This window comes from Podarcis gaigeae (genome assembly GCF_964106915.1).
Source record: "Podarcis gaigeae genome assembly, chromosome: 4".
Classification (NCBI taxonomy): Eukaryota; Metazoa; Chordata; class Lepidosauria; order Squamata; family Lacertidae; genus Podarcis; species Podarcis gaigeae.
The window spans coordinates 29276638-29304637 of NC_139677.1; the positions used below are offsets into that span (position 1 = coordinate 29276638).

The following is a 28000-nucleotide window of genomic DNA, read 5'->3' on the forward strand; positions in this document are numbered from 1 at the left end:
GGCAGGCCCCAAATCTCTCTAAGACTGCCTCCTTCCCTACAGATCCCCTCAGGTGTTAAGATCAGCAGGCCTTGCCTACCTCTTGGTAGTTCCACCATCCTCAGAAGTTTGGAGGGTTCGTGTGACAGCCTGGAAGAGGGCATCTTCAGCGGCAGCTACTAAGTTGAGGAATCTCCTCTTCCTGGAAGTACGCCTGGTACCTTCGTCGTGCAGTTTCTATTGCAAGCTGAAGATCTACTTATTTACTGTATTCTTTGACACATTGCATATAATTGTTGGCATCCGTCTGTCCCTACAGACAGTGGAAGAGTGCGCCTTCAGGGGTAAAGGCAAACTGTTGGAAAGTTACTGTACCTGCTGTGACTGTAGAGAGGAATACAGTGTTTTATCGCAGCAGGGGTAGATGAATAGATCCTGTTTTCCTGCTACAGGTGCACCGTGGTGTTTTTCTTCTCTCTGCAGTCATCCCTCCTCTGGTCACTGCTGTGGGGATATGTATATGTATATGTATGGACCCACCCACCCCTATTCTTTCAATTGCATTTGTTTTAAACCGATTTGAATATTGCATTTTTAAATTGCTGGAACCACCCACAGAACATTGAGGTAAATGGCTGGTAAGAAATCAACCAGACAAGCAAACAAAGTGAAATTTAAGTTTGCATATTCACTGAGGTGGCAAACCGGTGTCAGGACTTTACCATGCCTAGATAAATGAGCCTCCTTACATAATCCATACAGGAATCCTTGCATATAAAAACGAACAAAACAAAAAAACAGTGATCAGCAGAATGGGTTCCAGGCTTGCCCAGCCTGCTCCCTGATACCAAGTCACCTGTGTGCAAGCATCTATTTTTTACTCTGAGGAGGAGCATATGAGCTACCCAAAGTGGTACAACCCTGACACAGCTGTTACCACCCTTTTGAGAAGTGAACCTGAGTCAAATGATGTGAAGTAGCAGAGCTCATCCATGCATCTGCTTGCCTTGCCTCTTCCCCCCAGGGAGACCTGATCTTTAGCACTGAATCAGAGCAAACGCCAATTGGGTTTTCTCTGGACTGACGTTTGCTCTGATCTAGTGCCAAAACAGCAGGGCAAAGGCAAAACCGCTAGATACAGCACTGGGCAAGTGGCAAACTGCTTGGAACCATGCTTTCTAGGCACAGAACATGTGGAATTATGAAAGAGCCCTCTGCTCTATTAAAAGGTAAAGGGACCCCTGACCATTAGGTCCAGTTGTGGCCAACTCTGGGGTTGTGGCGCTCATCTCGCTTTACTGGCCGAGGGAGCCGGTGTACAGCTTCCGGGTCATGTGGCCAGCATGACTAAGCTGCTTCTGGCGAACCAGAGCAGCACACGGAAACGCTGTTTATCTTCCCGCCGGAGCGGTACCTATTTATCTACTTGCACTTTGACATGCTTTCGATCTGCTAGGTTCGTAGGAGGAGGGACCGAGCAACGGGAGCTCACCCCATCACAGGGATTCGAACCGCCGACCTTCTGATTGAAAAGTCCTAGGCTCTGTGTTTTAGACTGCAGCGCCACCCGTGTCCCTTCTGCTCTATTAAGGTAAAGGTAAAGGTAAAGGTACCCCTGCCCGTACGGGCCAGTCTTGCCAGACTCTGGGGTTGTGCGCCCATCTCACTCAAGAGGCCAGGGGCCAGCGCTGTCCGAAGACACTTCCGGGTCACGTGGCCAGCGTGACAAGCTGCATCTGGCGAGCCAGAGCTGCACACGGAAACGCCGTTTACCTTCCCGCTAGAAAGCAGTCCCTATTTATCTACTTGCACCTGAGGGTGCTTTCGAACTGCTAGGTTGGCAGGCGCTGGGACCGAGCAACGGGAGCGCACCCCGCTGCGGGGATTCGAACCGCCGACCTTTTGATCGGCAAGCTCTAGGCGCTGAGGCTTTTACCCACAGCGCCACCTGCGTCCTGCTCTATTAGAAACTCCCAAGTCAGACGCATTCGAAGTTTTATTATAGGCATAGCTGTGCACATAGGAAAATAAGAATGCTAGCTCGTTATTTATGTTTTTTTAAAAAAAGGATAGAGCAGCTTTCATTAAAAGCAACTCGATGTGTTCCCCCACCCCACAATCAAGATTTGTACCTCTGGGATTTGGACGTCTTAATTACATGTAGTTGCTAATTTCCATTATTGACTTATATCCTGCAATATAAATCAAGCCACATGATGGAGCCTCCCCACTGCAGTTCCTGTACAGAGCAAAAAAAAAAAAAAGTGGGGGATGACGGCTTATACTAATAATACCCACTGGTATCTGTTACAGTTTCTGTGGAAGTGAAACGTGAAAGGTTAAACCTGTAAACAGCAAAGGTATCTTCGGTGCTGGAGTCAGTGTGGTGGTTTAACGGATAGCTTGTGTTGTTAATAGGCAAGGAGACTCGGATTCAGAACTCAGCAATGGAGCTTGTTGCGTGGCATTTGGCAAATTGCTATAGCCTGGCCTACCTTGTTAGGTTGGGAATAACCTTAGGGGAAGTCACTGGAGGAAGAGAGGAAGACAAAGGGAACAAATAATACTGTTTTCCTTATAAACAGTGGACACGTTGTGTGTAGAAATGCACAATTATGATCATAACAATAATTTTATTTTATTACCGCCCTTCATCAAAAGATGTCAAGTGAAACCACAAGATAAAAGCACAAATAAATAGTTAAAACAGAAACAACAAAACACTAATGCCCCCACCTACAAACACATTTAAAAGGCTGTAGAATATTAATAGGCCAAAGGCCTAGGATGTTTTCGCCTGGCACCTAAAGATATGCAATGAAGGCACCAGACAAACCTCCCTGGGGAGAGCATTGCACAAATGGGGAGCCACTGCAGAAAAGGCCCTTTCTCGTGTTGCCACCCTCCAGACCTCACGTGGAGGAGGCACACAACAAAGGGGCTCAGGTGATGAATGCGGAGTCCAGGTCAGTTTACTGTATATGGGGAGAGACGGCCCCTTGAGGCATTGTGGTCCTGGGACGTTTAAGGTTTTATAGGTCAAAAGCAGTGCTTTGAATTGGGCCTGGGAGCTAATTGGTAGCCAGTGCAGTCGGGCCAGGATCGGTGTAATATACCGTATTTTTTGCTCTATAAGACTCACTTTTTCCCTCCTAAAAAGGGGACATGTGCATGAGTCTTATGGAGCGAATGCAGGCTGCGCAGCTATCCCAGAACCCAGAACAGCAAGAGGGATTGCTGCTTTCACTGTGCAGCGATCCCTCTTGCTGTTCTGGATTCTGAGATTCAGAATATTTTTTTCTTTTTTTCCTCCTCCAAAAACTAGGTGCGTCTTATGGTCTGGTGCGTCTTATAGAGCGAAAAATACGGTATTCAAATTCAGTGGCGTAGCGTGGGTTGTCAGCACCCGGGGCAAGGCAAGTAATTTGCGCCCCCTAACCCGTGGATTTGCGCCCCCTAACCCTAACCCCCAGATGTTGTGGCCGGTGCGGCCGGCCCCCCCTGCACCCCCCACGCTACACCACTGCCACAAAGTAGTGCGAGGCTTAATCACATGGCGGGGAAGAAGGCAGCAACTGGGTCCCGGGGGCGTCTCTGATGTGGCCTTACGGGCACCATTTGCAAGCGGGGAGCGGCACCCCATCCGCGCGAGCGCGCCCCCAGACGCAGGAGCCGCGCAGGCAGGGCTGGGGGCTGAGGCGCCAATGGAGGGGAGATGAAGGGCCTGCGAAGCCCTCGAGCACCAGAGAGCTGCTCCTGGTTTCGCGGGGGGTGGGGGGCTCGGCCGGGGGCGGCAGCCCTTTTGTCCGCAGGATGGCAGCGGCGCCACCGGCCAGCCCCATTACCGGCCTGGCCAGCCTCCCGGGGCGCCAGGGCTCCGCCGCAACTAACACCTTCCCTCCAAAACTGGGCTGGTCGGATGTAGTTCTCTCCCGTGCTCAGCTCTGCGCTGGGCGGCCGCTGCATTTTCCCTCCCCCAGATAGTCCCTCCCTCGCTCTCTCTCCGCTCCGCAACGCACGCCTGGCACCCTCCCCCTCCACAGTGGGCGGCGACCCGGCAGCTCGGATCAGATTCGCACAGCCAGCACTGTGAGAGAGAGAGTGAGCCAGGACCAGGTAGGGGCAGAGAGCTCCGAGTGCGCCCCCAAAAATGTTGCGCCCGGTGCGGCTGGCACCCCTTGCACCCCCCACGCTACGCCACTGTTCAAATTGTCTTGCCCTGGGTGGTCAAGGAGAATTAACAAAGACATATTGGTATTTTTCCTGTCTCTCTCCCAACATTCATGCAGGGCAACCAAAGCAGTTTAATTGCCAAAATCAGGCCTAAACCCCAATTGAAATGGCTCTGGAAAATGAGTTTTTAATGAAACATTTGTTAGGAAAACCTTTATAGAGAAATTTGAGTATAGTACAGTATTCATAAATTAGTTATCTTCACTTACGACTTCAATTCTTTCGGAAAACTAGAACAGGAAAACAACAACACTTTCCCTTAGGTCAATGCTTTAGGAGTTCTTCAAATCCTGGAACTGTGCAACAAAACTTGTGCGTTATTATAATTATTTATTGCTTAACACATTAACACCCCGCTTTTTCCAACAGTTCAGATCTCCTAACCAGGATGCACAAAATGGAACCACAAGAACGATGAACAAAAATAAGTTTAAAAAAACCCCAAACAAACTACATTTGTTTGCTTCAAAACAACGAGAAACATTAAAAACCAACAGCAGGAGTTACAGGCAGTGAGTAAAATCAGTCTTGGAGTAAAACAACAACAATAAAACAGCTGCAATAAAATTGAAAGGCAAAAGTTGAAGGTCTTCCTAAAATGGAAGGCTAATAGAGAGGAAGCCCTCCCTGAGAAGGAGCCGTCTAGCTCCCTCTTCTTGTTTTGAGACCTGTGTACTCTGCTTGAACATTTTTGCCTGGATGGAATGTGTCCTTGAATTGTTACAATGCCTCATGCATGCCTGGATGGAGATAGAGGAAGAGAGAGAGAGGCAGTGACTTCTGTCTTTCCATGGCTGGAATGTCATCAGCACTACAAAGGTAAGAGTCACATCCATTTGCTGTGCCCGCTGCACTGGCCCACATCTGCCATGGTCATTTGCCCATGTGGCCCTTGGGATGGAAAAGTCCCCTCTCTTCCTGACCCTAGTGGTAGAACTGGAACACGGTCTTTCAGGTGCCATGTAAATAAAGGTTGCTCAATTCTCTGGTCTGAACACTCTTTCAGAAATATAGGCGGAGGGCCTTCTCAGTAGTGGAATGCCCTCCCATCAGATGTTAAGGAGATGAGTAACTATATCACTTTTAGAAGACATTTGAAGACAGCCCTGTACAGACAGCACAGGGAAGCTTTTTAATGTTTTATTATGTTTTTTATATATGCTGGAAGCCATATGCTGGGGCAACCCAGTCAGATGGACAGGGTACAAAAAATAAATTAAAAAATATTATTTAAAAACAACTAAATGTAGGCTGTTTTAAAAAGGCCTATATCTCACCTGCAGTCTGCTGTTTGGACAGAAATAAGGAACCTGGGGAACTGAATCTGCTCCCTTCCTTAATTGCCAGTAAATCATATTTTATCTTTTAAAAAATAAGGGAGAGGAGTCTTATACAATGCATATTTGTTTGTGTTGTATATTTGTTTCTGTTGTATATTTAACAAAGAGCATATTGTCCCATATTGTACATTTGCATTGTTTTAAAAAGGATAAATAAGAGACACTGTCTAGTCCATGTGTAGGCAAACTAAGACCCAGGTGCCGGATCCAGCCCAATCGTCTTCTAAATCCGGCCCATGGACGGTCCAGGAATCAGCGTGTTTTTACATGTGTAGAATGTGTCCTTTTATTTAAAATGCATCTCTGGGTTATTTGTGGGGCCTGCCTGGTGTTTTTACATGAGTAGAATGTGTGCTTTTATTTAAAATGCATCTCTGGGACATAGGAATTCGTTCATCCCCCCCCCCCCCAAATATAGTCTGGCCCTCCCACAAGGTCTGAGGGACAGTGGACCAGCTCCCTGCGAAAAAAGTTTGCTGTCCCCTGCACAGTCTAGTCCTTTTATGACAGCTTATTTTGCTAGAGTCACTTCCAGACAACTTGCTATCCCTGGTGTAGAGAGTTGCAGCTGAATAAAATTAGCTGAGAGGTGCTGAACTCAGAGCACAGGTCTCCCTGTATCCCCCCCCCCCATCCTGATCTATGGCTGTGGTTATTCTATAGGGTTAGGAAGGCACTCTGCACATGTGGCACTCCCACCCTGTGGGGAGGTGGGCAGGGGTGGGGGGAGAACTGGCAGTATAAATGCTGCAGTATGAAACAGATTTTGAGGTCTGACACTGGTGAGCCTTGAAACTAAGCAATTGTTGTATTCTACTATAGTGTAGTTCTAGCTATGGCAAGATGGAGAATATATAACATTCCCCTCAGTAGGAACCAACAACCAACGTGATGGGCATATATTACAAGATGTAGTGAATACCTTTAAAAGAGACTTAAACCAAGTCACAGCAAGTACAGCTATCAGTGGAACAGATACAGTGGAACAGATTCCCTCAGGTGGTTGTGGACCGTCTTCCATTTGAGGTTTTTAAGCAGAGGTTGGATGGCCATCTGTCATGGATGCTTTAGTCGAGATTTGTGCATCGCAGGGAGTTGGAATTGACGATCCTCAGGGTCACTGCCAATGCTACAATTCTATGATTCTATCAATATTTTAACGAGGAAGGGCAAATCTGTGTGCCAAAAACAAACCAACAAACCAAGACGCACAACGAAGCAGAAAGCTCCACATATTGATATATTACAGCTAAAATTGTGGAGTGGTGGGAGAGAGGACAGAAATATTTTCAGAGCATTTGGGATTGTTACGCTTCTTTATCCTTCACAATAATGGCAGCAAGGTTGTCAACACAGATCATCTTCTTTAACCACAAATAAAAGGGATTTATCCCTTTGGCATACATACCTTCTAGCAAAGCTTATTTTAACTGTTGGCAACAATAGTGTGTACAACAGATGAGCTATACTCCCACCTTAAATACCCAAGGCACAGAACCTCTGTCCATTTTTTAAGAAGTACCAAACTTAGGAAATAACTTTATCTCTAGATAATCCAGTGGATCAATATCCTGGCTTCATATATTCAGGTTTTGCCACTTGGCATTGGACCTAGATCCTAAGGCTACTGTCCCAGTGAGCCCTGTTTTAAATTAAGCCCATGTTTATGAGATGTGTAGGCCAGGGGAGGGGAATGTTTTTCTGATGCCAGGAAGACCTGCTAATCCTCTGACTTTGAAAAAAAATGTAAAACTGACGCCTTACTTAATGTCCCAGGGAACAACGTGTGCTGTGTCATGTCTTCAGTATTCCTGTCTTGTCTGTCCAAGAGCTGTAATACATATATGTAACTGCTCTTTCGGTTTTTGATCAAGGGTGAATCTGATAAACTTTTCCACCTTTTGACAGTGGCTGTCCCAACATTTTGAACAATAACAACAACAAGCTAATAAAAGACTTCACAGATTTCATTTGGTTGTATACACTATTGGCAAAAAATGCTGAACTCTGGCAAAGACTGCATAGATCTTGGACTGATCCAGCAATGAATTTCTATAGCCTTAAAGGTAAAGGGACCCCTGAGCGTTAAGTCCAGTCGCGGACGATTCTGGGGTTGCTGCATGCATCTCGCTCTATAGGCCAAGGGAGCCGGCGTTTGTCCGCAGACAGCTTCCAGGTCATGTGGCCAGCATGACTTAAGTCGCTTCTGGCGAACCAGAGCAGCACACGGAAACACCATTTACCGTCCCACCAGAGAGGTACCTACCGTATTTTTTGCTCTATAAGACTCAATTTTTCCCTCCTAAAAAGTAAGGGGAAATGTTTGTGCGTCTTATGGAGCGAATGCAGGCTGCGCAGCTATCCCAGAAGCCAGAACAGCAAGAGGGATTGCTGCTTTCACTGCGCAGCGATCGCTCTTGCTGTTCTGGCTTCTGGGATTCAGAATATGTTTTTTCTTGTTTTCCTCCTGCAAAAACTAGGTGCGTCTTATGGTCTGGTGCGTCTTATAGAGCGAAAGATACGGTATTTATCTACTTGCACTTTGAGGTGCTTTTGAACTGCTAGGTTGGCAGCAGCAGGAACCGAACAACAGGAGCTCACCCCATTGCAGGGATTCGCTGTGGTTTAGACCACAGCACCACCCGCGCCTCCTTTTATATCCTTATTTATAGTATAAAAAAGGTGACAAAAATTAAGAGAATTACTCTTTCCTATGAGTAATTGATATTACTTATTTATTTGCTGTACCTTGTGGCTGTCTAAGGGTACACCTTTGTGACGCTTGTTGTGAACCCTGCCTCCCCAATCTCTTTGCACTCATGCACCTGCCATTCACGAAAAACGTCTGAAACATCACATAACACCATGGGGCCCTCACTGAGGTGGTTTATTGTGATGATCTGCAAAATGGTGGACTGTGTCACAGCATTTTAAAAAAAAAGTTTAAATGTGATTCCCACAAGAACCCATTGTTATCTAGGCCTGGATGGCTATGAAATAAACTTCAGAATAAATAAATAAATTCCTTTTAAACAAAATCACATACAAAGATAAATCATTATAGTACCATATAAAATGGGGATTCTTTTTTAAAAAACAGCAAGAAGCATACACTATATAATACAATAAATTGAGAAATATTTGTGTTTCAAGACAAATTGTAAAGTCTGACACATGTAATAGTCTGATTCCAAACTACACAAACAAGTTGTGCAAAAGACTTACAATTAAATATATTACACAAGTCCAGATTTATAACATAGTTCATACAAAACTTGCTGTCATATCCACAATAGTATCTGCTTTGAGCTTAAGGTCGTGTTCTTCAAAAATACTTCCAGTTGAGATTGTAGTTGTGCAGAGATTCTCCATCAACAGAAAGAAGTCTGTTTCCTTCTCATCAGTGTTGAAAAACAGTATCTAAACATAAGTACCTACTTTGACATAGCATTTACAAAATGAATTACAGTATGTGGTTGTCTCCATTTGGTTTCTCAAAGACCCTCCATAGTAGTTTCCTGAAGACTGGTTCAAAGATCATTGCTCCACCCCATGTTTTCAGATAGCTGAAAAATTTTGCATTGCCACCTAGAAACATTTTTAGTGATGTCGAAGTATAATGGAATGAGCCCTAAGTCTTATATTCAACTAGCAATTCCAAATAATTCATACAAATAACCATCACAGCAAAGTCCTAGGATTTCCCAGAGAACATTTACCAGAGAGGTAGCAAAAGAATATCGGTGCACAAATGCTGCATCGTATTATCAGTAGTAAATGCTTCAGGGCCAAACTAAAAGGGACATTAATCACATATTTAATGACCTGGCCACTTTTATTTTATTTTGTAAGACTCCTATCCTGAGAACAGTTTACTAAAACAGCCCCTAAAACAGTTTACTGCTATTCGATCTCAAAGGTGTAGTTTACAGTAATCAGCACTTTTTTGGGGGGGGGGTGCAGAAAGCAGCCAGAAGGGATCAATGTTCAGCAGAAAACTATCAACCCGCCCCCCCGAAATGCATGCATATTGTGGATCGGTGCCCCTGTTTCCCCCGTCCCAAAGTAAAAGCAATGTGGTTAACTACAGGGCTTTTTTTTCAGCCAGAACTTACAGGAACTCAGTTCCAGCACCTTTCAGGTGGGTGCAGTTGACATGATAAGACAACAAGGAAGACATTCATGGTGAGTTCCGGCACCTCTCTTTCTAGAAAAATTAACTATATGATAATTGTTTAAACATATGACTAACATCATATCTAGTTTTGCCCCACAGACTGCCAATAAGCAATCTGTGAGTCTCCGTCCAGCACTCAACTTATTTACTAGGGTGAAAGTTCCACGGAGTTTAATGGTTTTATTTCCTTCCAGGCAGGCACAGAAGTCCACTACAGCCTTAGACTTACTATCTGGAAGCAAATTTAACTGAAATCAGTGCAGTATATTTCTGCTCTAAGAGATATTGTGATATCTGACAATTATATCTGAAAAGATAAAAGCAAAAAGAACCTTCCAGAACTTGACAAAATGTATTTCTTTGGTCAGGGGTTACAGGTGTTTGCTTTTTGAATTGTGAAAGTCACCTTCTTTTAAGATCACCTTCAGAGATCCTGGTTGCTTATTATGTAGTATCAAGTTTCATTTTGTAGACCAGAATTCTGTTGCTGCAAGTCTTGACCTTAATGTGACACCTGGGTCCTGTCTTGGATTTTTATCCTTCTGATATGTTCACATTACAGAAGTATCTCAGGGAAAGTGGGTCTATTTCTGCTCCTAAACAAGACACTCTCCCTTTATGGACAAAGAAGATGGAAGAAGGGAGACCAAGAAAATGATCCTTTATTCTGTCCCATAATTTTAGGCAGTGGATTCAGGCGATTTTTCTTGTTCCAGATTTCACAGTAATGACTTTCATTATTTTCTGCAGCGCCTTTTCTGCATATTCCAGGCAGTGCTAGGATCTGGCATGCTTATCACATTCCAAATCTTTATGAATCGGTTGATCACAATGAGGAATGTAATAAACGTTGAAAGATAAAGCTATACAGGAATCTGAATGCATTGAACACATGGAAGATACCAAATTACCTCTGCAAGAGATTTGATCGATATTTTCCCTGTGATAAAATATATTTCATTCAGGATTTTACTGTATCATCCTGTAGAGCAGATGTATTTGTAATTTAATTGTCTCAAAGAGCCTTTAATGACAATACTCAAAAATGACTTGCGGTTTATTACATTTTGTAGCATTGTTAAGACCTTCTTACAGGCCTCTTCTATCTTTATATGCTTGTCTTATTTATGCACACTATTACGTATCACTGTTTTTACTTTTTTTGGGGGGGAAACAATTAAAACACACACAAAAATGTATATACAGGCATGATTTCAATGGCTGAATAGCCTGCAATATCCAAAGCCTTCCAGGAGCACTAATAAATAGCATTATATTAGAATGAGTAATGAGTAATTAGAATGAGAAAGTGCACTCTCAAAAGGGTCACTTTAGTTCATTATACACTAACCTCAGCCTTTAGCAGAGAAACACATTTTGGGTACGATGCAGCTGAAGTTAAGCACTTTTTATGCCCCACTGATTTCGCACCCAAGACATGTCTAACCCACCATCCTGATTCCAAGAGTAAGATGCCAGCTGCCTCTAAGTGACTCACAAAAAATGAGAGACTGGGAGAAAAGAAAGCAAAGTCCTAAGGACAGATCTTCTAAGCTGTCATCCATCATGATTAATCCCAGAAAGCCATCTGGCAAAGACTTGTGAAACCTTAAAGTCTGGCACCTTTTATTATAGAATCATACAATTTCAGAGTTGGGAAAGGATCTTAGAGGTCTAATCTCCTGCTCAGTCTTGTCTAATCCCCTACTGAGGGCAGAACCTACAATGCAACCATGACAGAAATATGTGGCCCTCCAGGTAGTATTGGACATGAACTACCATAAACCCTATAATTATAATAATTATAACATTTGTTTGTTTGTTTGTTTGTTTGTTTCCTGCCCATCTGGCTGGGTTTCCCCAGCCACTCTGGGCGGCTTTCAACAAAATACTAAAAATAAACAGGGCTGCCTTCAGATGTCTTCTAAAAGTCAGATAGTTGTTTATTTCCTTGACATCTGACGGGAGGGCGTTCCACAGGGTGGGTGCCACTACCGAGAAGGCCCTCTGCCTTGTTCCCTGTAACTTTGCTTCTTGCAGCATGGCCAGCAGTCCGGGGTGATTTGTAGTCTGGCAATATCCACAGGTTCCCAACAAACTGCTGCAACCTTGACAGATTCTGCCTCTGTTGAAAAACCTCCACTGAAATATTTTACAAAGAATAACAATTATAATTACTACTTTGTCAGCTCCACCTTATCTAAGGATGCTTGTTTATCTTGTAACATTGTCTCCTTCCTGCATTCACTCTGTATTCTGTTTTGTGTTTCTTCTATAGTTTTATGGTTTTGACTTGTAATATACCCTCGCAAAAAAACGCAACAAAAACCCCAACCCCTTCATTGAAGGAAATCATCTCCCAAGGCAGCCCACGTCAGTCAGACAGCTTATTGTTATGAAGTGTCTTCTAATCTGCTTCCTTGCTATTTCCACCCATTTGTTGTTGCCCTGCCCTCTGGAGCAACAGAAAGAAGTTGTGGCTTTCATGGAAATGCCTCAATAAACTGGTTGCTCTTTAAGGTGCCGCAATACTTCTTTGTTGTTTTTACTGTTTAAGTCTCTCCCATTAAAAGTGCTTAATTTTGGCTGAGGGTTCCCATACAGCAGAAACAGGAGGCAGCATATTGAGGCGGCAGGGTAAACACAATCACTTCCATCTCCCAGGTGAGGGGCACAGTTTTAATAAACTTTCCTCTGTTAAGCATATGTGGAAGAAAGGTTCTAGTCTAGTCTTTGCCTCCTGTGCTGCTTATCTGTTTATTTCTAACATAAATAAGTGTTATGGTGGCATGAGGCCACTTTATTCTTTGTTCCCATAGTTATTACATCTAAGAGTTACCATACGCGAATCTGATTATTCTGGGTTGACATGTAATATACTTGAGGTTCCAGGTGACACCAGTTTTAATGACTGCTAAAATCCAAAACTGATCAATGGACAGCCAACTCAGTCTGATTTCAATGCCATCATTTAAAGCTCTGAAGTAAAACAGTGGCCAGAGGATGAAAAATTCAGGTCTATATTCCAGTCATTTGAGCTGCATTTAGTTATCAAGCTTAATTGTATCAATCACACGAACAACCATTGGTTTAATAGACAAAGGTACTAGTTCTTCACTGTAGCTTTCTGCTATGTATTTTTCCAAGGCTAGTGATCTAGCTTTCTGACTTATTGCATCAGCCCCGAGCTTTTGAGATTCCCCACTTCCTTGCTCTGATAGCACATTTGCTGACAGAGTTTGGTACTTGCCAGGAGGACTACGCTGTGAGAACTGTTCTGCGGGACACGTCTTGTTCGGTGAGCCCAATTTGGGATCAGTATCAATCTCACATAGTGTTTTCTTCTTTTGCATGGTCCTATCGTGACTTGAAAGTGGAGCCAAGGAACCCTTCCTTTCACTAGCGTTCTTTTCATGCACTCCCAGTTCATCTGAGGCAGGAAGACGATACTTCTCAGATTTATGATGCTTTCCATCTCTTATACTAGATTTAGGTTTGACATAATCCTTTGGTGGTTGTGGTTGCTGCTGCTGTTTCCCTGCTGTGACGCTATATTGATGGCTCTCCTGTTTCACATCTGATAAGGGTAACTGCTGGTTCTTAGAATTCCATGAAGCCTGTTTTTCATTCTTAGCAATATCCTCATGGTTTCTAGAGTCATTCAAGGATGGTTTCTGCGGCTCCCCTGCTGCAAGATTTACTGGCTCAGTCTTTGATTCATTTGGTGCTGTTATCTGATGTTCCTTAAGGTTGAGCAAAGTACCTTTCCCCCTTATAGTAGTCTCTTTACTCTTTGGAAGTCCATTTCTAGAGTCATCTAAAGATGGTTTCTTCTCTGCTGCAAGTTTCATTGGCTCGGCCTTTTTACTCTTTGGAAGTTCATTTTCTAAAGGTAACTGGTTTTGCCCAGAATGACTAGTGTTCTCTTTTGTTTTCCCCAATTTGCTTATAGTAGTCTCTTTACTCTTTGGAAGTCCATTTCTAGAGTCATCTAAAGATGGTTTCTGTGACTTCTCTGCTGCAGGTGTCATTGGCTCAGCCTTTTTACTCTTTGGAAGTTTATTTTCCAAAGGTAACTGGTTTTGTCCAGAATTACTAGTGTTCTCTTTTGTCTTCCCTGATTTGCTTTCAGGTTTCACTTTCTCACCAGATAATGGTATTTTGTCACTCTTAGTCTTAAGGCTATCCTGGGCATTTATTTGGTTAGCATTATCATCACATTTCACTGGTTCTTTGAGTGTGGAGAGCTGGTGTTTTGCAGCGTTTTCATCTTTTGATGCAACAGTTCCATCTTTTTCTGGATCTCTTGATGGCGTTTGACATTTTGAGTTACTTGGGGAATGTAACACTCCCGGCCTGCTAGGTTTATGCTTTGGTGGGGTCAGCTGCTGTGATCCTGCTCTTTCACCACCACCCTCTGCAAGGTCACTTTTTATTAATTTCTGGGGCATATTGGAGTTACGCACCAACTTCTTACCTCCCACTATAGAGTTTTTCTCTTCTGTTACCTTGTCATCTTGCTCCTTTCTGTGAACAGATAATGGAATTAGACATTGTACTTCTTTCAGTAGATTTCTTTCTCCTCCTTCGCTGTTCCCCTGCTTCGCTGTTTCATTTGGGGAGGGAAATCCGCTTTTCTCAGGCTTTACTTCTGCCATCACTTTCATGCTTTCACGCTTCCCAGTTTTGTTTCCTAAGGGCACCTGCTGCTTCTCCACATTGTGCGCAGGGCTTGCCTCGCCTACTGGACTAATTTCACGCTTTCTAGACTCCTTTGTTGAGGGTGGTTGATACTTCCCGGTCTGGGGACTCATACCCTCAACTTCTACAGCACGGTTTTCACTCTTAATTAAATCATTGCACAAATTGCTTGTTGTTGGTTTGTTGTCTTGCCCAGGTGCCCCCTTGGGCTTCAGCAATTCAGCTGGAGAAGGGAAGTGGTGTTTCTCAGAATTAGGACTGGCTGCATTATCTCTTACATTACAGCTCTCTTTCTTTTTCACTGCATTTGATGTTGGGCTTTGGAGGTTTCCGACACTGCACCAAGGTCTGTCAACTTCTGGAATATCACCTTCTGGATTTGCTGAGTGGGTCAGTGAGGATGAGTGAGATTTTTGAGAAGGAGGTGCAGGATTCTTTTCCAGATTGCCAGTTTCGTGGCTGATGAATTTTTCCGGCAGCCTCTGAGAGGTATCCAAATAGCTCAAGCTACTATTTCCCTTTTTGCTCTTGTTTTCAGAATTTGTCTTTTCATTATCTGAGCGCAGTTCGGCTTTGCTAGTATTCTCTGCTGCTCTAACGCAGCTGGATTTATCTAAATCGCCAGTCAAAGGGCAAAGCTCTTTTTCAAAATCATTTCCTTTTACATCATTGTTGTCTTTCTGGCTCTTATTTGAAGTAGGAGTTTGGTGTGGTTGATCTATAGTCTGTTTTGATATGTTTGAGCTAGGGTTATTTTGTTGGCTCAGCTTTGGATGTGCTTGTGGCTCCTTGGGCAAATGCTCCCTTTCTGCCTGATGATCAGATGGCTCACCTTGGCTTCTCAATGGCTGTAGCACCTCCTTTTTTGCTTTACCCGCATGGTCGCTTTTATTAAGGCTAGGAAATAGTTCCTCCTTATCAGGCAGCTTTTCTTTGTTCTGAACCGTGTCAGAGAACGTGCTCCCCAAACTTTGTGCGTTATCTTGACTTGGCTTAAGCAGAGGCATTTTGTGAACAGCTGCAGGTTCAACACTTGATTGCTGGTCCTTTATTGGAGGCTCTCTGTTACAGGATGCCTGAGCTACAGGAGAGAGAAATGGTGGAATATTTTCCAACACTTTCTTTTCAGAGAAACATTTTTGGCTGGTGAATGGGGGATCTTTTATAGGCTCTGCTAATTCTATTTCTGTCTCCTTTGGCCTGAACATGCCTTCTGGTATGCCAGGAATCCCATCCTCTTTCATTTCCTGGTGACTATGTACATGAACTCCTTCAGCTGGATTAGAAGAGAGGTCGTTAGTAGGTATGTTTTCTCTGCTCATGATTTTTGCTGCATTTTTGTCTCTGGACCTGGAAAAGGTATCATCCACAGGCAGTATGATGTTCTCTTTGTGATCTAAGCTGTCTTTAGATAAAGGAGGAATGCAATCAACAAGGGACACATTTTCACGTGAAGGAAGAACACTGTCTTGATTAGAACCTGGGCTTGTAGGAGTTACATTACTCTCGACAATGTCCTTTTTGTCAGCCACTAGCTTAGGCATTTCATGATGCTTGTTTTGCAACTGTCCTCCTAGTTGCCCTTTAGGTGCCATGCTTTCTGGTATCTTGCTGTCATGAGACCCAATGCCAGGTGCTTTCTGGATGTCTTTTGGTCTCCCCACTTCAGATGGCTGAGTGGCGGACTTGGCATTTGTAGCCCAGCTCCGAGGGTGACTAATTTCAGTAGCAACACAGAATTTAGGTGTGGGGACAGTTGTGCATACCAGCTGTTGAGGCTGAGGGCTATTGACAATCGTGGTTGTCCTCAGTTTCCTTTCAAGCACTCTGATTTCGGGTTTGCAAATCTTTTTTCTCTCCGGGCCCTTTTTGCTCTTTCTCTCGCCTTTGCACGGCAGCAAAGATTTCACCTCAATGGCTGAACAGATATTACTGCTTTGTTCAAACTTTTCTTTCAGTTTGGACAAGACAGAGTTTTTGTTGATTATCTTGGGCAGGTTATCGTTTGGTGTCTTCTTTTTTGGAGCCACCTGCTTTTCTCTTTCTTTAGCTTCTTTTTCCTCAGCAACTAAGAATTTCTTCAGGATATTCTTCACAGTATTTTTCCCAGTTGAGCAGACCCATTTGACTTTATCGTGGGGTGTTATCTCTGGGCTTTCTCCTTCCTTTGAGGAGCTTTTGTCCAGCTTGCTTACAATGGAGTTTAACCCGTTTCTGTTCTGCTTTTCTTTAACGACCAGCTTGCCAACCTCTCTCGACCTTTTCCTGTAGGCCTCACGGTTGTTGTTCATGAACCTCGATTGCAGAAGCTGGAATTTGGTGGGACGAATGCCGCCATGTGCCCTATGGCATTCGCGCCTCAAGTTCACCTTGTTCTCTATCCCTTCGAGCCATTTGGCCTTCTTGCTCTCGACCTGGGGTTGGCTGGATAGGAGGTCTGTGAGGTAAAGTAGAAGGCTGCTGAGGACAGCAAATGCACCTAGTTCTGTGGACATCTTACTGAGCTTCTTCTTCAGCACTATGGGGTCAACCAGCACCTTATCACTGCCCAGCTTTGTACCTTTACTTCTGCTGCATAAAAGAAAACGAATGTTGTTGTTTTTGTCCAGGGAAAGTCATCAACATTGCTTTTACTTCCTTACTGGTTTTAATGTATTTATATTTATTAAACAAGATTATATACCGCTTTATTTTTTCATTTTTACACAGGAACCTGCCTGAGTCAGGCAATAAGTCCATCTAGCTCAGGACTGTCAACACTGACAGGAAATGGCTGTTCAGAATTTTAGGCAAGGGTGTCTCTCAGCCCTATCTGGAGTTGCCAGGGATTGACCTTGAGACCTTCTGCACGAAATACAGGTGCTCTACCACTGATCTACAGTCCTTCTCTTTAAAAAAACACTATAAAATTCTCACATTACCAAGAAAAGTGCACTTAAAAGCAGGTAGACATAATAAAGTGTATCAAGATATAGATAAAATCAACAGTGTTTTTTTTTTAAAATGAAAAACCATAATATATGCATAATAAAAAATGAGCATTAATTTTAGAAGTAAAATTACATTGGCACTCCTCTTAATGTGCCAGGCACATTTATCCAGTGCAGAAGATTATATACAACAGTTGTCTTAGCTATGACTGTTATTAACAGATGATTGCTGATACCTGTCCAGGAATGGCTGTTATGAACAGTAAGCATACATAGTATTAGCACAGAGTATTTTTTTACTTTCTTTGAAACACAGGACGCACCTCTGCAGGCACATCCCAAATAATGGCATAGTGGCTTAACATACAGCTGAAGTACCAGAAAACAAAATATGACTATGTGTCATGTCTGGAGCATGACACTATGTAGTGCAAGGTTCTGTCTGTATTTTGTTTTCATCGTGTGCATTTCTGAAAGGGGCAGAAACCAGAGAGGAACAGGATACGAGCAAAATATTACATAGTTCATTCAGTGGGGTTTAAAAAACAAAACAAAAAAACAATTATTTTATTTCAACCGACTCTCATGCCATACTAGAAATTGCTATTGAAACCCTCAGTTTCTAATGCAGTTTGTCAACTGAGAGTAGGATGTGATGAAGAAACTGTTTGAGAAATGAAAGTCCAAATCCTACTTTTTAATGCACAGAACCCTTTGGAGCCTGGCCTGCTCTCTCTCTACAGGGAGTTAGCAAAGTTTGAAAGCTTGCAGCATTCCACTGTGTAATAAAATCCATCTAGTCCTAAGCGAAAATCTGATCTGCTTTCCTATCAATTATGTGGGGAAATGTTCTCTTAAAATCCCTTTTCTGAATCCCAGTGAAACCAGGAAAGCCAGAGATAAAAGCATTGTATGCCATGATATCCAACACAATATCAATTGACCTCTCTATCCTTTCATTTATTAACATGGGTAGAGATAGAAGTCTGGCAGGGTTATAAGCCTACTTCTGTTTGAAGAATTAGGCCTACAGGCAGCTGAGGATTTAGGAAATGCATTAACTGGTGAGGATCAGTTACTAAATAAAATAGTGAACTCAGTGTGAAAGCTACATGGTGAAGTCAACAGTAATAGACAATAGCCCGGAGGGGGGAAAATGCACCAGAGGTTTCAACTTTCTAGCACCATAAAAAAACTTGGAAGGTTAATTCACGTAATAATAAAGTAGTATGTGAATGGGATTCAGTCTGCATACCAGGACAGTATTAAGTTTTTATACCTCTTCATATACAAGCAAAAGCAAGACAACAAATCGCCTTGGGATGAAATCCTGGCACTGGTGAATGCAAGGGCAAATGCCAGCTTTGATTCCAGCAGATCAGGAGTTCATCCTTACCACGTAAGATGCCCAGACCATACAATGAAGGTGCTTTTCTGATTTCGAGAAGCAACATAAGCTGCTAAATTCAGATAGATTCTGCCATCCACATAAGAGAGTCAACCATTTATTAATTTTTTTATTTCTCAACAAGCTGTGGCATTTTATGAAGAGTTGTTGTTTCTTTGTGGTTTTTTAAAAAAAGGTACTTCTAATGGTCATGTCCTATCAACAGGGGTGCCAGCTCAAGTTTGAAGGAGGGAGGAGCAGAAAGAGATTTCACAGCAAAAATCAAAAGACTGCTTTTTGGAGAGATAGATCTTCAAACACGAATACAACAACATTGCATTGCACATGTTATGGTCCCTTTTTTATACCTCACAATAACCAGAAATATAGATGTTCCTGAAGAACAGTACCACATGGAAGTGGCAGACTGCCCCTCACCCCTCTGCTTGTAAATGAAGATGGCAAAATCTAGGCCTCGGAGCTTTTCTCACAGGTAAACATTGCACACAAGAACATCTGAATGAAACAGTTGTGCTCAACATCACAGGTTCTGCTTATAATTACCATTGTCATAATGGAAAAAAGACAACAAAGCAATGAAAACTTTTGACAGTTGACCAGCACTGAATACAACAAACAATATGCAGCATATGAGGATAAGGATGAGCAGCTAGATGTCACTGTGTTTTGGGGTTTTCCCCATTGCACGACAACACATGTATACAACACTATTTATAAAAAGCAGCTTCTGCTGAGGCCATGCCTGACGCACACATGAAAGAATGGATAACGTCACTGATTCAAGGGTTGGATTTATTGGAACCGGTGTTAATCTCAAGCCATGTCACTCACTGGATTCTCTTCCCGTTACCGAAGTATGAATTCAAGGATTAATATTAAATATACCCCAATGATTTAAAAAAATTGCCCTTTCAAGTTATAGGAGTCTTCAGATGGGAAGAATACATCAAGAGTTTTATTTCAAACAAAGACTATGATGCATTTATAAATCTAGCTTCGGGAATGAAGGGGAAATATCTGTTCCCCATTTCTTCAGTCCCTCTCCAATCCCTCCCCCATATGATATCCTTGTTTCATCAATGCCCACACAAAAAAGGCATATTCAGGAGGTCTTGAAACCAACATTGTGGGCCAGTGCCTCATTTAATTGTCTTCTGGTGTCAAGAGGCAGAAGATTTTAATCTTAAACAAAGAACTCACACTGTGAGTCAGAGTCCATAGGAACCACTTAAGTATTACCTCAGCGGTGAGGAAACTCTTTCCTATGGTGCTGTGGTAACATAAGAACCCAAAAATCACATTAGAGATTTGCTAATGATATGGCAAATTCCTTTTCCTTTCCTGGCCAGAATTAAATCAGTGTCTTGTCATGGATGACCTGTTTGTATGTTTCAGCACTTATATTCTTCACTTCAGCAGTTTCAACAAATGAAAGCAAATTGCATATACTCTTAGGGCAACTAAGTATAGCTGCTGACAAAGAGTTAGGAATAGGTATTCTATGGAAAGAATTAAAGTTATGTGTTAGGAATGCAATCCTATGCATGATTACTAGGAATTAAAGTCTCACTGAACTGTGGTGGCTACTTCTTAGTAAAAGTACAAAGGAAAGGGGACTGAGGCACAAAGTTGATATCAGAAATCAATCGGACTTCAAAGCGGTTTACTCAGAAAGTTAAAATAGATTGGGGGCGAATAAAATAAACTGCCCAAGGCACTGCTTTGAAACAAAGGTAATAATATAAAACAGCAAATGGGGCTCCATAATTTGGATCATATTATACAGAGATTGTTTTGTAGGCTGCCTCAGTCACTATTCATAGTTACAAGGTTACTGTTACAACTTACAAGGTGACTGTTTAAGAGAGTACGTTCAACATGGAGAATGAGAAAGAGGCCAGCAGTGAATTTTCATTTGGGTGTCAACCTCTGACTGGCCCAAAAACCCCCTAAAACCCTTAAAATTTCAGGAGAGTGAAGGACTTGACCACAGTGAAGAACTAAGGTGGGAGATGGCAGTGTATGTCAAAATTTACACAAAGGGCCGGCCCAATACATTTTGGCACCTGAGGCAAACCACAAAATGGCATCCCTCTTACCACCAGGGAAGAAGGGGTGAGTGACGATCTACATCAGGAGAAACGGAGGGAATAAAAATCTACACAAAGATCTGCTGCCTTGGTTGTATCTAGACTAGGTTAGGCTGCAATCCATCCTACTCACCTGGAACTTGTAAGCCCAATTGAATAGGACTTACTTCTGAGTAGACATGGTAAGACATGCACTGTTTAGGTAGTATTCAACTAGAGTCAACTCCAGGTAGACCGAGTGAAATTAATGAACATGACTAAGCGAGGCCCATTCATTTCAGTGGGTCTACTCTTAGTAAGACTTAGTAGAGTGCCAACCTTGGTCACACTTTAAGTCCAATGGAAATCAGTAGGACTTAAATTAGTCATGACTAACTTTTTATATTGATTTTAACAGAATCTAAATGCTCTTAACTTATACCACAACTACCAGCCATCTCCATATTTACTCAGAAGAAAACCACATTGAAATCAACAGAACTTACTCCAAGTTGAATGTATGTAAGGTTGCTGCCTCAGTCTGGATCCAACCCACTAACTTTAAAACTCTTTATCTGCCACTATATATCCTACATCTTTCTACACCAGAACAACACTTTCTAGATTTCGTAGTAGAAGAGATTCTCAGCACCAAGAAACTCACTGTAACCTTGACCAACAATGACTTAGTGACAACTGCAAGCAAGAATTCCAGCAATGACACAGTAACATGCAATGCACACAATGTCAAAATAATGAATGATGCTTATGAAGAGGCATAAGATTAATTTATTTACAAGTATTTTAGCCACCCAAATCATTAAAAAGTTTGTAAAGGTTTGGGGGGGGGGGGGGAATCACCACAAAAATATATAGGAAGCAGGAATAGTTGTAGAGTTGTGTGTTTTGTCGCATCGCATATACATATATATATATATATATATATATATATATATATATATGAATGTTATATATTTGTGTTCTGCTAAATCTCAGATAACTTCCTAGAATATTTAGGCACTACAGTTCTGAAAAAGGATATACATTTAATTGATTTTTCAGTTAGGTGATATCACAAAAAAGTCAATATTACGGAGTTGAGAGGAAACCGGAAGTAGTGCATAAAAATGGACTGAAAAAATAGAATCTCAGACATACTTCCTTCAAAGGGTGATAAAATTAGTTTGCCTTAAATAGGTGTGCAGACAGCATTAGTTTTACATATATATTATTGGCATATGTGTACATGCAGTCACATTTTGATGTGATGCAGAATTTTATAACAAAAATGGGTTCTTAGACTGCTTCATCCCCCCAAAAATTATAATGCCAAGGTGCTATAATTAAAGTAGTATGATTAATATTAATTAATATTAGAATACATTCTTAAGTATTGAATACTGACAGAATTTAAATACCCTTAATCTATTTTATTTACTATACCCTTTCCTTCAAATAAATTATTGGAGTGGCTTACAATAAATTTAATAGTATAATTCTACTATTCTACCTCTGCGCAGCATTTTATAATGCTGCCTGCAACAATATTGGCATAGTTTGGGAGTTTTCCACACATTACATGCAAATATAGATTTGCAATCCAATGTACACTTAGATGCAGCTGATTCTGTCCCTATATTTGCTAACACTTGTCTCATTCATACATTACATTTTTAGGGGTCCATTAAAAAAACTCAGATATACCCAAAAATGTAATGTGTGGACTGGCCCTTAGGTCGGGTCAAGAAACTCCTATCTGTGGAGTAGTGGGAGTACTTCAGAGTAAATGAATAAAATAACGTCATGTTAAAGACAGTGTGACTTCACTGAGACTTGGGGGCACACAATTCTTTTCCTGAATGTTTAAAAATCTGTTTAGAGTTGCTTCTTAGGGATTTGGCTGCAGGGTATAATATAATCTTTTTAAAAATAAAATGAAATGGCAAAAACATCTTTACTTTTCCTCTGAAGACAGTCGGAAGAGAGCCTCTCCCAAGTTTTCTAGCTTCTCCCTCTGTTCAAGATCCTGGTACAAGCCTTTAGGAACCTTGTTGAGACCATAAAGCAAGCCATATAAACAGCCAGCAATAGTTCCAGTTGCTGCACTCTCACCTGTAAAATAAAGCAGAAATGAGAACCCAGTTGCATGCCCTTTTAGCTTTTCCGTGAAATAATATCATATATATTAAGAGCAATCTCAGTTCTCTGAGCGCTGGTCCAAATTGGCACCACCAAGAGACAAGTATCAGGTTGGCAAAAACATTTAAAAAAGTCACTGGGGGGGGGGGGACAACTCTAAGGTGGAAACAGCCCAAAGAAGACATGCCCTATTGCCATCCTGACAATTAGTCTTTCATGTCACAATTACCGTATTTTTTGCTCTATAAGACTCACCTTTTCCCTCCTAAAAAGTAAGGGGAAATGTGTGTGCGTCTTATGGAGCGAATGCAGGCTGCGCAGCTATCACAGAAGCCAGAACAGCAAGAGGGATTGCTTCTTTCACTGCGCAGCGATCCCTCTTGCCGTTCTGGCTTCTGAGATTCAGAATATTTTTTTTCTTGTTTTCCTCCTCCAAAAACTAGGTGCGTCTTGTGGTCTGGTGCGTCTTATAGAGCGAAAAATACGGTACATCATACCTTTAAAGCACTCTTAGGCAACTTTAGCAGTCATGACTTCTCCTAAAGAATTATGGGAACCACAGCTTGTTAAGGCCAGTGCCTTTAACAAAATTTGCCCATCATCTCCTTCTTGAAACACCCCTGCTGTAAAACTACTTGTGAAACATAGGTGTAGACCATATAAGCTTTCGTAGATTAAAAAAAAACAACCTCACAATTCCTGTTGTGGCTTAACTTTTCTTTGATAGTAGGATTGCCACTTCCTTTATGGGAATAAGAAATGAAGCTTTTCCCAACCAGCACAAGATTACTGCAATAATTACTAGTTGGAAAGTACAAGTGCTTTAGATGCTAGATACTTCAATGGATGTAGTAAGTGGAAAGAGCTAGAATTATTAGTGAGTCACCTAATGTAGCCAAACTGACCCTAATCAAAAATTATAATGGTCTGTATGCCGTATATAGGAACTACTAGATTACTCACCGCCATGGAACATTGCCCGGTTGCAAAGCTCGGTCCAATCACTACCACATCCTAAGAGAGCATCATATGCAATCATTGGAGCATCATGTCCTCTCCTTCCACCACGACCTTCAGAACTCCATCTCCTATAAGTCTGAATGGATAATTAATGAGTTTGGTTGGGTGAATTTGATGGCAAGGCAACCCAGAATATACAGATTTAAATGCCACTCTTTTACTTTGCCTTTTTTCTTTTTCTTTTCATAGCATGGCACAGAAACATGAGGTAAATTGCAGATTGTGCTTTAAAATACTCCCTTTCTTATTTCTTTTTAAAAATATTGGAGCTACATTTTCTCATTGCCTATTTCTGTGTGTGGTCAAGCCTTACTTTAGCATACATTAAATATTTCTTTTAAAAAATATTTAATCTGAAACAAGACGGAAACGGCCTTTCTTGGCTTTGGGGGAACCATAATTAGGCAATCTCTTAGATAGCTCATCTTTCTTGGGTTTCTTCACAAATAAGGATTCCATTTGCCTCCATCCGTTTATCTGAGATTATGATGAAGTTGGTGGTGATGATGATGTCATTTGCTTCTCTGACATCACCATGATGGCAGTTGCAACACTGCCTATGCGTTTTCAAAACCTGCCTACAGTTTATCACTTAAGTCTATAAAAATGTGGAATCCCACAAGGTTGCTTCCTCAGAGAGGGAACTGCATGTTACCGTTTTTGTTGTTCTTGGCAAACCTTTTTATTTCATTCACTGACCGTTGAACACTTTCTGTAAAGAGGTGGAGAAAATAGAGAGACAGAGAGACAGTGTGTGATCCAGAAAGTTTTAACCAGGACTTGTCCTATCTGCTGATTGAAGGTTCTTATTACACAGATGATGGTTTCTTGCATGGGTATCACATTATACTGAGCATACATGTATATTTCTACAGATGAAGGTCACAGTTAGCCAACATTTCTTGAAAGCTGTAGCCTTCACAGAATGAGCAACAAAGGCCATATAGAAGATCTTAATGTACTATAAGTGGTGCCCCAAGTAAACAAACATCCTGACCGCTAAGCAATTGTCACATCTACATCCAGTGATGATACTGGAATTCTTCACTGGAATTCTTCACTGGAATTCTTAGTAATAGTTTTTCCAACAGCAGCTTCTGCTGTATTGCAACTTCGTGAAATGCTGAAATGTAAGTAGATACTACCATAATGTTCTTGGCAAAATTTGCATCCTATTTAAGTGTGTTGCCTTTTACTTGGGTGCAATCTGTTTGGGGCAAGTCTCCAAGTAACAGAATGGATTGTGCATATTGTAACTTCATATGGAATACTGGTGAGGAAAGGGCTTGCATGAGTGACAAGAGAGCCATTTCATGAGCTAGGTCATCTGATCTCGTGGAGAGTCTTCGTACACTGGGATAATGCATTAAAGAATACTGGCATTGTAATGAAGACTATCTATGCAACCCAGATGAGACAGGTGGTGAGGGGGTTTCAAATGTCAGAGGCACCCCGTGGAGTCATTGTCATGCAGGAGTACGATAGTCATAGCATTTGAATCAGATCTCAGTTAAGAAAATAGAGCACAGCAGCGCACGGGTCTGAAAAAACTGCAGCTCTCATAGAGCGCCTGGGATATATAACTGGAGCCACCAGCAAACAGACATTGACATCTTCTCACCCCTTGTGCCACCAACTTAGCATGTCTGCTGAAAGAGTGGTAGGCAGAATTAGATTGCTAGAGGCATGTTCACAGTCCTTGCTACCCAACCTCAGCATCTGCTTGGTGACCTGGACAGCTAATTCAGTTCCATCTGACCCTATAAAACCTCAGCTTTGTTAAATTCTGCTCCCCAATCTAAGCATACTGTTTTTCTGTTGAGGAGACTGCCAGAATGTCTGCTTTCCACCATTTCCCACATTCTACCTCTGTAACCTGATCTTTTTCCTGCTTTGAACTGCAATGTTTGTCGTTCTAGTCCATCTGCACATTAGCTGCCACATCTGGAACCCAATATTATGACCGCCTTAAGCTACACTGCTGGCTCTTCCCTTCACCTCCAGCTGCAATGGTGTGACCCTTGGATCTCCTATTCCCCATCTCACATGGAATATGAAGTTGATCCAGCAACTTCAAGAGCTGCTGGATCCCAACTTCCATCATCCCTGGCCATTGTCTATAATGGGGCTGATGGGAATTGGATTGCAATCATATCTAGAAGCCCACCCCTACACTCAACCTAGCACCAATCTAATATTTGTCCCATAGGCTGGAGTCATTCAGTAAACTTATACTACTACCATGTTATGGTACTTGGTTGCAATTGTTTCTACATTAAGGAAAATAGGACCTACTTTCAGATGGGAGAATATCAGTACATATTTGTCCCCAATGCTTTCAGAATTTTTGGTTGAAGAGTTTACCTTTTCTCTTTCCTCAGCATCATAATTATCAGGAAAGTTGGGTTTATTCTGGTTGTCTTCATTGATTTCTCTCTCCTCCAAGTAAAATTGCCATTTTGCTTCAAAGTAAAACCAATGCTCCTGATATTCTGAATGAAAAACAAATTAATTATGGTACATTTAATCTTGAATAGGTTCTTTCAGTGCAACAGCATGAATGACAAAATCCAGTTTACAGAACTCTCATGAAGAAAATTAAATAAAACCTGTCCAACTATTCTTAGCCTCTCAACAATACTAATTAGCTTATCTTCACAATGTAAAAAAGGGGGGGGATAGATTTTAATACAATAGATTTAAATACAAATAATTAGGGCCACCAGACACACATTTTGGAAAACCAGAATGTAGATCACAGAGTCTATTAAACCTACAAACAAACTTTTACTGTAGTCCATTCAGCAATTACTACTGGGTCCTGAATACTGAGCAAAAGCATAAGAAGCCCTCCCAAGTCTCAACAGGAGCTATTTTGAGTGCAGGCTGTATGCTACCTGATAAGGCAGCTGGCAGTAACACCTTTTTTTTTTTTTGCAGTATGATCTTCAGAAGGCAGCCTCTGCAAATAAACTAAGATGGGCATCTCTACCCATTTGTGCAGCCTTTTCTGAGTATGCACCCAAAAGATGCTTAAAAGTAGAGAGGGTGCACTTTGTAAACTGGTGGTGCTTCACATGAAACATTTTCCTACAGGAAGCAACATCCCTGCCACTTCCGCAGCATCCATTGCTGTAGCTTTGTTTCCGCCACCAATATTCAGCATACCTTCCTGAACCACTGTATCTGTAGCAAAACAAACATTTGCAGCACAGTTTATATATTGAGTCTAGAGCAGCTGTTCTCAACCTTTGGTCCTCATATGTTGTTGGAATACAACTCCCATCATCCTTAAGCTAGTAGGACCAGTGGACAGGGAAGCTGGGAGCTGTAGTCCGAAAACATCTGGAGACTCAAGGTTGAGAAAGGCTGGTCTGGAGGAAAACTTTTTTTTCTAAACACCAGATTGCTGCTGATTATGAAAAAGTCATTTGTGAAGTTGCTTCAGTTTGAGAAAGGCAGGCTATGCTCATTTTCTCAGTATGTGTACCACTTGCACTTTGAAGACAGGAACAAAAACATAATTTTCTTATCCCCCGGCAAATAGCTTACTGATCCCTGCTGACTGAAAAGTTACTTTATCTCTTGTTGCAATCCGGAGGGAGCCAGGGATACCTTTAGGTATTTTAAGTAGGTGAAACTCTGATGTCGCACATTCTGTATCACAGCTGATCCTGGAAATCCTTGACCTGCCAGTCATTTTCATCCACCTACCTGACTATTTACTCAGTCAGGATCTTCCCTCCCAACACCTGTTCCCTCACAATCACATTGCTCAGCTTTCTGCTTTTGGGGTTCCCCCCAAAGGCACTTGAGAGATGCTTCTTACTAGCCTCTTGTTATTTACCTATGGCCTTAGACATATGGTTTTCCTCCCCATCTTTCCCTTGCTTCATTACCCTTCCTTTCTTCTTTACAGCCCTGAAACCCTTTGCACTATGCTGTCCCTGAGCAGAAGGCTGACTTTTGTCAAAGAAGTTCTAGGCATCATCTTCTGCAGCATA

General features: G+C 42.0%; 1 protein-coding gene across 9 annotated transcripts in view; it reads right to left on the minus strand.

Annotated features, from left to right (window-relative positions):
- Positions 1–8424: 8424 nt before the first annotated feature.
- The window catches only part of ADPRHL1 (ADP-ribosylhydrolase like 1), a 37370-nt gene continuing 17794 nt past the window's right edge, over positions 8425–28000 (minus strand). For 3 of the 9 annotated variants that reach the window (XM_083735421.1, XM_083735419.1, XM_083735420.1), the window contains exons 4-7: positions 26361–26488; positions 23940–24072; positions 22796–22949; positions 10063–17001 (exon numbers count right to left, since the gene is read on the minus strand). In XM_083735421.1, coding sequence (XP_083591547.1) covers positions 12774–17001; positions 22796–22949; positions 23940–24072; positions 26361–26488 — 4643 coding nt within the window. In that variant the 3' untranslated portion in view covers positions 10063–12773. Of the gene's footprint in view, positions 17002–21608; positions 22950–23939; positions 24073–26360; positions 26489–28000 lie in introns of those variants that run through there. The other 6 variants (XM_083735417.1, XM_083735418.1, XM_083735423.1 and 3 more) reach the window with 6 other exon arrangements.